Genomic DNA, 10830 nt, shown 5'->3' with positions numbered 1-10830 from the left:
TGAAAAACTTGGAAAACCATAGCAGCTGAACAGACCCAGGAAAGAAATTGCAATTTTGGAGAGCTCCAGATGTAAACTTACAAAATGAAGAAGTATTTTTGTGTTTTGTGGGTTTGGGGGGGGGGGGATTTTTTTTTTTTGCTTGTTTGCTCGATTCTTCTTTTTTTAGTAAATCCAGATGACTAACTCAGGGCCTCTTTTTCTCCTTCCCTGCAGGCAGAACAAAGTCTCTGATGATTTGCTTGCTTCAAAAGGTCCCCACTGATTTTACCTTTGGGTCTGTTCTACCATCTCTCATTGTTTCATGTAAGCATTTTCTGTGGTAATTAGACTGGTAATAGCATAATCCCTGGTGGCCTTCCTGGAGTGTCTGGCCTCTCTGGGTTGAGAAAGCTCTGCTTGGGGGCAGCATATTTTTTCTCTATGTGGGAAGGGGAAGAGTTGATGTTGTGAATGTTGCCCTGATTATGATGGGAAAATCTTTTAAAAGAGGAAAGTTTTGCAGCATTTCCTACAAGCGATTCAGGCTACATTTGTCCAATTTCCTCTGGCAGCTCTCAGCAACCTTGGCCGTGCATGTTTTGTCCCTGGCTGCTTCCTTCTGGACTCTCTGGCCTGCATTGTCCCAGAGGAACACAGATATCTCTGATTTGTAGATGCAGGTGCAGGCGCTTTTTGTAGCTAGGAACAGATACATTTCAGAGCTTTGAAGACCAAGACCTTGAACTGGCAGTGGAAGCAGATTAAAAATCTTCAGCTTCCTAAAATGCAGTTCCTACAGTCATATGAAGTTCTGTGTGAGGGAAAGAAGGAAAACAACCCTGCGGATTTTAAAGGCTTTTTAAAAATGAAGTAGAGATTTGGTATTTTATCTTTGGTGCCTTTCCTCTCAATGATTTCAAGTTTTTCCTTTTGGGATATAACAAAATTAAGACAGCCTTTCAGAAGTATGGCAACAGGCAGAGGAAGAACACACCATGTCCAGGGGAGAAATGCAGCCATCCAGTGGGAACTCAAAGAACAGAAAGGGTTTGGGAATCCTAGTTTCAGAAGCTTGTCTCCAGAGCTGGATGCGAGGGACTTCTGCCACAAGAACAGAGGCCCTAAGACTTTAATTTACAAGTGCAGGAGCACTTCCTTCCATGGAGGGAAAAGTAATGGTGTGGGGTAGGGCTTGGCTAACTGAGGTCTGACTTGTCCCTTGGAAACATCCCATGCCTCAGTTTCCCCTCGTGTAGAGCAGCAGGATTTGCTATTGATGGTCTTTATAAAGCCTATTTGAGATCTATTAATGAAAAGTGCCCTAATGGTTTAGGTGGTATCATCACTGCTGGTTTTGTGTTCATTGCAGAATCAGCATGATCCAAAGTCAGAGCGAGTGCTGCACAGAAGCTGGTCAGGTTTATGACCTATGGCCTGCTTTAAGAATACATCAAGTCTGTATTTAATGCTGTTTTCAGCCTGTGTGGTGTCAGTGGGGCTCTGTGCAGGGAGCTGAGGCTCACACTCACCATGGCAGGGGTCAGCAGCTTGGTGCCAGCACAGCCCCCATTTCAAGGGAGCTGGTTTGAAGGTTGATAAACAGGCTGTTTGCTCTCCCAACATCACCAACTGTCACACGCACAGGGCAGGTTTTATATTGGGATTTTTACCTCTCAGTTACTTTCATAAAAATCAAGGGGTTTTTCCCCACTTTCTGTTGCACAGGGAAACAGATGAGGAATCCCTACCAGCCACATAGGATAAACGGGGAAAGATTTAAGTGTTGCCCTACTGCCAGTCAAAACTCCTGATGCTGTTCTTCCTGGTACTTGTTGGGCTGTGAGAGGTTTTCCAGCTGCCCTGCGAGCCTCCTCCAGCCCTTCGAGCCTCCTCTGCCCTGTGAGCCTCCTCCTGCCCTTCGAGCCTCCTCTGCCCGAGCCGAACCACAGGCGATGAAAATTAAACAAGACAAAAGCCTGCTGGCTTGCAAGTATTCCCAATAAACTTCCCTTGTATTTACTGAAGTGACTGGCCAATATCACACCTCGGGGGGCAGGGGGGTAGCCCTCCCGGGCCCCCTCCCCTGGGCGGGGCGGGACAGTGCAGGGCCGGGCTAGCCGGTCTCCCGTCCCATCCCGTCGCGTCCCGTCCCGGGCGGCGGCGCGGACTCCAAGGCCCGGCATGCGGCGGGGCGGCGCGCAGGCGCGCTGGGCCGGGGTTGAGTGGCAAGTTGTTTGTTCCAGCGAGCACCAGCTGCTCGGCACTCCGGGCTCCGCTGCCTCCTGCCCGGCTCAGCTCCGCGCCCCGCCGGCCTCCCCCGCCGGTCCAACTTTTGCACCCTCTGCTCCCTCATCTCCCCTACCCCCGCCCGCCCCTCCCTGCCCCCGGACCCGGGAACGGGGAGAAGGAGCCGGGGAGGCGGAAAAAAAAAAAAAAAGAAAAAGGCACCGACAATAACAGCCCCCCTCCCCCTCCCCATTCAAAAACACAAAATAAACCCCGGGGATAGATGAACTACAAATGAGAAAGAGGAAAAGATGGAACTGCACATCCTAGAGCACAGGCTCAGAGTGGCCAGCATAGCCAAGGAGAGCATCCAGTTGTTTACCTATGGATTAATCAAACTTGCCTTCCTGTCCTCCAAGACGAGGTAGGTGCTGGGGCTGGGGCAGCGCGGGGGCCGGGGGCGCTTTGAATGCGAGGGGACCGGGTGCCCTCCTTGCAAGGGGACAGGGTGCTGGTGTGTGTGTGGGGGGGCCCCCCTCGCCGGGGGGCTTGGTGTTTGGTGGGGGGGTATCCTCCTTGCCACAGCGCGGGGCCGGGTGCTGGGAGGGCACCCTCCTTCCCGCGGAGGGGCAGGGTGCTGGAGTGGGGGGCTCCCTGCGAAGGGTCTAGGGTGGGGAGACCTTTCCCTGTAAGGGGGCAGGGCAGCCTTCTCCTTGCGGGGGGAGGGGGTGGGGGAGCCCTTCTTGAAATAAACAGGGTCCTGGGATGGAGGACACCCCTTCCTGCAAGGGGGCAGGGTGTTGGGTTGAGGGGCACCCTTCCTGCAGGGGGGCAGGGTGTTGGGGTGGGGGACACGCTCCTCGCCGAGGGGGCAAGGCACCCTCGTAACTGCGAAGGGATAGTGTGCTGAAGGGGGCGGGTGGGGGGAGGGAGAGGGTCGGGCACCCTACTTATAAAGGGGCAGGGTGCCGTGGTGGGTGAGGGCACCCTACTTGCAAGAAGTCAGGGTGCTGAGGTGAAGGGGGACACCCTCCTCGCCAGGGGGCAGGGCTTTGGGGCGCTGGGGGCAAGGGGGGGGGCGTCGAGGAGAGGCACCTGGGTCTTCTCTACAACACCCCCCCGCCCCCCCATCCCAAACCTGGGAGACCGTGATGGGAGTCAGCGCTGGAGTTTGGGGTCCCCCGTCCCCTTTAGTGTTGTCCCCAGCGGGGCTCCCGCCGCCCTTCCCGGGCCGCCTGGCCGGGAGCCGCGCTCCGCGGATGAATGAAAACAGGTGGGGGCCGGGGGGGGGCCCGGCCGGGGCGGCCGCGGGCGCGGGGCGACCGCCGGACAACAAAGGCAACGGCAGCAGCGGGAGGAGGAGGAGGAGTGGGGTTGGTTTTTTTCCTCTCGCTCTTTTTTTTTTCCCTTTTTTTTTTTTCCCCTCCCCTCCCCGCTGGTCCTTGCAGCGCTCACCCAGAGCCAATCGTCCGCACGCGGGGTTTTTTTTTCTTTAAAAGGTGCTTTTTCAGGGCTGCCAAACTAGAAGGGGACGAGGGGAAATGCATGCCTGGCACTTGGGTCTCTTTAAAAATTGTGGTATTGAGTAATATGGGCTGTGATAGCTTCTGGGGGGGAGGCAAGAAAAACGTAGTGGAAGGCACTGGGAGAAATTATTTATTTATTTGTTAGGGGAGGAAGAAAAATACTCTGGCCTGTGTATCGAATGTGTATAAGCTGCCTAGGCCTTTCCAGCAAAACAACTTGAATTGCAAATGCCTATTCTTGTGTCTTCACTTGGCTTGTTGACTTTGTTGCTCTATTCAGAAAGAGGAATGGGAATGTAAATAACACAACTCAAACTCTTCTTGTTTTTCCAGCCTGATAATTAGTATTTGGGTTTTCTCCCTGGATTCATCTAGGATAGCGTTCTTGTATGAAGGTGGGAGATTTTCTTTGGCACCAGGAAAATAATCTGTAGATAATAAATTTGCTCTTTATTTCTTAAATTGTTTTATTCCAAGCTGTAATTCAATCCTCTCTCTGTGATAATGCTTACGGATGAATGGACCTATTTGTGGTGTAATTTGATTACAGTCCCTTATCTTACAGTTAAACTTCATGCATTGAAATTTCACTCTGATTTGGGGCTCATCCCATTTGGCTCACCGCTGCCCTTGTTTGCAGCGTGAAGTATATCAGCACCTTGTTTACTGCTGTCCCTGAATATTCAACAGGGCATTAAAGGCTCTTCAGTCTTAAACTTCTATTTTTAATGTGGTGTTTCATTAGACCCGACAGCAGTTGCTGATTTTTTTGGAGGGATTGTTGTTCCCCTTCGCATGTTTGTGGTGTCACTGTTACTGCAGGTGGGGAGATCTTTACCCTCTTACTGCCAGTGCATGGACTGGGGGGGTGGTATTTGGGGTTTGGTGGTGGTTTTGTAGGGTTTTTTTCTTCTTTTTTAAATTCAGGAACGCTCTTGTCTCTTTGTTTCACACTACATTTCACATCCTCAGCACTGGAGAGCTGGGAAAGGGTTAGGGCAGGAAGGTAACCCTTTTGGAGTGCTATACCTTGTCCTGCATTTGGGTACAGTGCTTGACATTTTGGTATTGCCTCTGGTCACAGTGGTGTCCATCCCTTTCCAGCCACAGTGGGTGTCCATAATCTTTCCTGAGCTCTCATGGAACCTCACTGGTCAGGAACAAAAACTCTGGAAAGGTTTGTTGACATGGGAAACTTCTATTTGTTTCCCTTATGTTTGTTTTGTTGTTTTCACAGATGTAGAGATGCAGCAGGGAGAAGGGGAAGCTTGCTTGTGTCGTTCTTAAGACAACCAATAGTGCTGAAACGTTGCTTTCTGCTGTGTGCTTTTTATGTGCCTATGAGGCAAACAAGGTCCCTGCCCCACGGACCTTCTTCCCTGATAAACGCCATGTGTTTGAGGAAGGTGAGAGTCTGTGGGAGGTGTAAATCCATACATTTATGATCCCACTGTTTCTTTTCCCTCCTCCTTTGTGGTGAATGTGCCCAGGACACAACTGCTTCTTGTATGGGTGTGAGGTAATTCTCCCCTCCCAACTGCCCTGCGAAAGGACTTTTTGGGGGATGGAAGGGAGAGGTCACCTACACCCCTGCTAATCTTATCTGAGGAGATAACAAAGATGCTGTTACTTATACACTTACATTTTTCCCAGACCTTAAACAGAGTTCTTACCTGTGCTGCAAGGCTATCAGTAAGAAATAATGATTTGGGGGACAGATGTGATCCAAAGAGGTGGCAATGACATCACTGGTACCCTGATGTTAGTCATGAAGAGAATCTACAGGTTTTACAGGAGGTCTTCTGAGAAGTGATCTGGAGGGAGTATTGAAGCCTCTTCCATGTTCACATACACCAGGGAAAAGGGCTGGAGTGATGTTTAAAATCTTGTATGTTTTTTTTTAATCCTCTTGGGAAGGAAAAGTAACAAATCTCCCTCCTCTTGTTTGGCCTTTTGCCACTTTGAGCCTGCCCTTGTTCATGACATGAGTCTTTTAATTTAGCTTCTGTTACAATAGCAGTATTTTTTTGAACAAAGAACAGCAATTTTGGGACTATTCCTATGGCCAGAAGCAAGAAAGCAGTTAACGAGGTGAAGAGGTGAGACGGGTGTTGAATAAAGCGGTGGGCTGAGCTGAAAGAAAACCACTATTAATCATAACTCTGAGTTAGGCACAAGGTATTTGATGCAAAGTTGCGTTTAGACAGGAAGTCCAGAAATAAATAGTAGCAAAACTCCAATGCAGTTAGACTGAGGAGAACGTGCTCTTGATGCTCAGCTTGTGTAAGTGCAGCCCTCTTGATCTCACCAGCCATCCTGGGGGAGCGTGGGCTCAGATCTGTGCAGTTTCTGGTTGCTTGCTGAAGATCTGCACGTGTCCAGTCTTCTTGCTGTTGCTGTCGTCGTGGTTCTAGTGTTTTACTGCTCGTGTTGTGTCCACTTGTTGGCTCGAGAGTTTCATGGTGCCATGAATCTTCACCTCTTCATGTAAATATATGTGTGTAAATATAACAGTTGGCCCTGGTTTTAACATCACGCCCTTTTCCTTTTGTACTTGCCTCTGTAGATGTTAGCTCTCTGGGGTGGGGAACTGTGCTCACCTGGAACCTCCCACAGCTCCCTGTGTGCTGCGGAAAGATCTTCCCTCCCACCAAGATTAAGTGTCTCCTTTCTGCTTCCTTGGTCAAACTCTCTCATGCTGTTGAGTCATGTGCCACAATAACCTGCTTGAGGACTTGATGGACTGCTATCCTCCTGTCTTGGGTGGTTGTTTTGTTTTGGGTTTTTTTCTAATTACAAAATATTTTTCACTGTATCTACTTTCACTGCATAGGAATTAAATCTGACTGGAGGGGGAGGAAGGACACTCTTGGATAATGCTTGCACTGAGCCACCAGTGCATGCAGTAGGGAGAAGGAAGGTGAGCCTGACCTTGTCTTGCGACTGTATATAAAAATATATGGAGAGTTTAAGTCCTGGAGAATAAAGTAGGGTCAGGGTTCTTCCAAGCACTGTATCTGTATGGTGTAATTAGCCTGATTTCTGGGTATTGCTTTGGTAGACCCTGAACATCTCGAGTCAGTGAGTTAATGAGTAGCCTTTCCTCTCTCTGTTCCGGTACCTAATGTAAAGATTTGGTGGTAAACAGTGAAATAATCTTAGTTGAGGGAGAAAGGTATTGTTTAAATTCTAATGCTGTTAAGTTATAACCAGGATGAAGTTGAGAGGTCAGTTGGTTCACAGGGCTGGGTGGTTAACATAGCTGTAGGTCATGTGTCTAACATCACAGATTTTAAAATCTCTTTACCAAGAATTTTCTGATACTATTGAGTTTGAGATGGTCAATGTTTCAGTGTGCTGAAGAGAAGGAACAAAATCCATGTGTGTTAAGGGTGAGACCTTGGTCACAAGTGTTAAGGCAGCCATTTCAAAGGCATCTGTCAGTCTGGTTTCTTTTCCAAGATGCTCAGGTTGTCTTCTAGAGGTGCAGTGTGTGTGTACCAGTGACCTGAGGCAGAATTACAAGCACTCTGCAAGCTTGCAGGTTGGGCACTGGATACAGAAGGCTGCCCATGCAAGTGAGATGCTTCCCGGAGGAGACGGACAGGATGGAAAAGCCAGGTTGGGGTCTACCAGGGGATGCTCAGAGGTGGAAGGTATTCGTAGAGTAGAGAGGGACTTAAAAATATTTATTCTAATAGCAATGTAGCAAGAAGTAAACAGTCACAAAATGTACAGAATAAACTGGATTTTTTTTTTTGGTCTTCAAACAAAACCAAATGAAAGTAGTTTTGTTGCCTTAGAGAAGCTTCTGGTGGTGGTGTTGGTAATCTATCCGTTTTTCTTGGTAATAATTGGCACCTCTACTTGTGAGCAGTGTGTTGTTGCTATTAATATAAGTGTTTCTCATTCCCTGAGCACTTGTTTACTGTCTAGGTGTCCTGAAATTGGAGATAGTTTAATAAAAGGTCTGTTTTGGATTTCAGAGCATAATAGGACAAACAAGTGCTTAAAATTCATCTCTGCATCATTTGAGGGCATTGGGGAGATCAGTAGTCTGTTTCCTTTGGTCTGAACAGACAAACAAATGTCGTTTATGCCCTTCTATGAAATACAGATGGGTCTGCAACATTGGGTGATCATCTGGCAAAAGCAAGTCACTCCTGTTGCTAAAACCTTTTCCTTTTTTTCCCCTTGGCTTCTGCTCTCCTGCATGAGGAAGACCACGGAATAAAGGCTTTTGCAAGATATAAGGCAGTGTTTTCTCACCTAAAACAGGCTGCTTGTGGGTTTTTTGGGTGTAATTGTCTTGATTATATTTTTTTTTCCTGTGTGTGTGTGTGATATCTGAGGTTTGGAGACTTCTTTTTCAGTCTGCCTTGGTGACCATCTGTTAGAGAAGGACAGAGTGCTGATGTCCAGACACCACAGGAGGCTGGAGCGATGGGGAGCCTCATGGCTCAAGCCTCCTGCTTGCCCTTCCCCAAAGCACTTTGCCTTCTCGTTTGCATCACTGTGAGCATGTATGGTGCTGCACTTGCTGGTGGATATTCAGGATGAGAAAAAGCTAGTGAGAATCAGAAAAAAAGAGGAGGAGAGAGAATAGAAGTTACTTGTTTGTGCTAGGGAAGGACACAAGCTCTTTAATTGTGAATGTCATCAATTCGTGTTCAGGGTTGCAGGGTGCTTCAGTTGCAGCTGGGCTGTGGGAACATTCTGCAGCGTTTTAATATGTTAAACCTTGGAAAGAGCAGGTTTCCTTCCTGATGGTCTCTTTATTGTTTATCTACAACTGTTGTTATTATTTCCCTCTTCTGCTTCTGGCACATGGGCTGGCTGGTGGGGCACTGCCCTATTTTGTGCCTCTCTTCGCCCCATGGTCCTGTTATGCAGTCCTCAGCCTACCATGTGGTCCTATCAGGCCAAGGCTGATGCCAAGTCAGATGCTGACAGGAGTGTGTAGAAACTAAATGAGATTCAAACGGTGAAACAGAATCTGGACCAAACCCACAGCGCAACGCTGGGAACCACCATGTACTGGAGAAACACTGCTGTAGCCACTGGAGGTTGTAACAGGGCTGTCTGGTTTGCTTTGCTTAAAGTCTTTTCTTAAGAATTGTTTTTTCTTCCTCTTGCCTGAACTGGGACGTTTTCCTTTTAGATTAGTAAGTATCTGGCTGTAGTTTGTAGTGGGCTGGTTGTTTTTCTTTATTTCCCATGCCCAACTGTTCCCATCCATTGGCAGAGCTGTTGCAGAGATGCAGTGCCTCATCTGGGTAAGGTACAACATCAGCCAGGTGAAGGAAACAACACTGGTGCCTACAGATGTTGAGCTGAGAAATAAAGTGGAAGAAGTATTTATCTTTTGCTATCACTAAGGATCCCTTCAGCTGAATATTTGTTTATTACTTTCAGATGAAAATTAATATTTAAATGAAAAATGTGGCTTTTATTATTTCCTAGCTGACTCCCCCTGCAAGCTGGGAGCTCTCATGCTTCAGCAGTAGAGCAGATGTATTGCAGGTCTGTTAAGGAAAAGTCTGACCGTTGTGCATTCGTCATCAAGAAGTAACAGCTGAGTTCTTCATTAAGACAATAGTTTGAATCCACAGGCTACTCCTTCCACTGAGTTATAACTTAAATTAGGCTCCATTTGATGGCTGGAACTATCTGACAATGCCTTGTTTGTGCTCTATAAATATGTAAATCTTTCCACTTAATTCTTCTCTCTCTTTTTTTTTAATCTGTTGAGCACACTGCCTCATTTATCTAATCCACAACTCCTTAATCGTCCTGCATGCTTCAGTGTTTTAATATATTTGGACAAGGGCTACAATTTCTTTTTTCAGAGGAAACAGTGCAGATTTGTTCTTTTGTTTACTGCCAACTCCAGAGTAAACTCCAGCTCTGATCTGATAGCTGAAGGCTGGTGAAGGAAGAATTATACAACAGGAATGCAAGGAAATAACTCTATTCACTGCCGTTCAGAATCAACAGAGCGAAGCCTGTGAGTTGCAGTTATCATTTCAAAGTAAAAAGATCCCTTCTCCCCCTGAGCTCAGCTTGGGCTTGTGAAGCAAACTGTGAGATAGATCTGTTACGAGGGAAGACAACAGACAAAAATGTTGTGTTATGGTGAAATGTAATAATGCTGAATAGATTGATGTAGCTTGAGACATTTAACATAACTTTAATTAGTGTACTTTATATTTGTTCTGGATTTGGGGGGTTGGACCCGATGATCTCTCGAGGTCCCTTCCAACCCCTGTGATTCTGTGAATTCTAGTGGAATATGGCTGTAACCCTGTGAGCTGCTTTGTGAAAGCAGCTACAAGAGAGGCATCGATGGCACAAAAGAAATAAAGACTGATGAAGGCTGTTTCTGACTACCCAGCCCCCTGTTAGCTGCAGACTGACTGCACAAAGTTTTACTGTGCTGAGTGTGGAAACAAGAGTCTGGTCTCATTTTTGTGGTCTGGTGTATAATAAACATTTTGTAGGGGTTGATAAAGTTTGATTTTCCCATAAAAAAAAAAAGCATTGAATGCCTAAACTTCCTTACCAGCCAGGACCAGCTTCCTTACTTTGGTCTGGTGAATGTGCTTTGCTAAAGACCCAAATGCAAAGTCTGCTCCAGAGCTGCAACCTGCTGTAGAAGGCTGGGAGTAGTAGTGCTGAGCTATCCGAGTTGCGATTCAGCACAGAGTTGGAATGTAGAAGACTAGTGAGTTTGTGTGGTGGTGGCAAACCGTTTGTAACCTTCCAGGGACTTCTGAGGTACACTCTTGTGGGGATGTCTCAGTAAGCAAACTGATTTTTTTCAGACCTTTGCAGTCCAATTAAGTTTCATTAATGTGGTGGAATAGATGTTTTTAAGACGCTTGTGCTACTTATTGGGCAGTAATTGTAGGGATGTGTAGGCTGCTGGTAGTAGGCTGTCCCTGACCCAAATTCTTTCAAAATTCACTCATATAGGAGCCCTTCTCTTGTGAGTGTGAATGTGTGTGTGATCGAGATGTAACTTAAAGGAAAAGTTCATTTGCTTTGCCTGCAAAGTTTTAGTGTCCTTCTTCCAGAGGATGCTGGAGATCTCAGA

General features: G+C 47.1%; 1 protein-coding gene across 1 annotated transcript in view; it reads left to right on the top strand.

The window, feature by feature from the left end:
* The first annotated feature begins 2230 nt into the window (after positions 1-2230).
* CASTOR2 (cytosolic arginine sensor for mTORC1 subunit 2) overlaps positions 2231-10830 on the top strand; it is a 114756-nt gene continuing 106156 nt past the window's right edge. The window contains exon 1 of the mRNA XM_084273004.1: positions 2231-2632. Coding sequence (XP_084129130.1) covers positions 2520-2632 — 113 coding nt within the window. The 5' untranslated portion in view covers positions 2231-2519. The remainder of the gene's footprint in view (positions 2633-10830) is intronic.

Source organism: Gallinula chloropus (assembly GCF_964237585.1).
Source record: "Gallinula chloropus genome assembly, chromosome: 19".
Lineage (NCBI taxonomy): Eukaryota > Metazoa > Chordata > Aves > Gruiformes > Rallidae > Gallinula > Gallinula chloropus.
The sequence above is the reverse complement of the archived record's forward strand: the minus strand, read 5'-3'. Positions and strand labels throughout refer to the sequence as shown.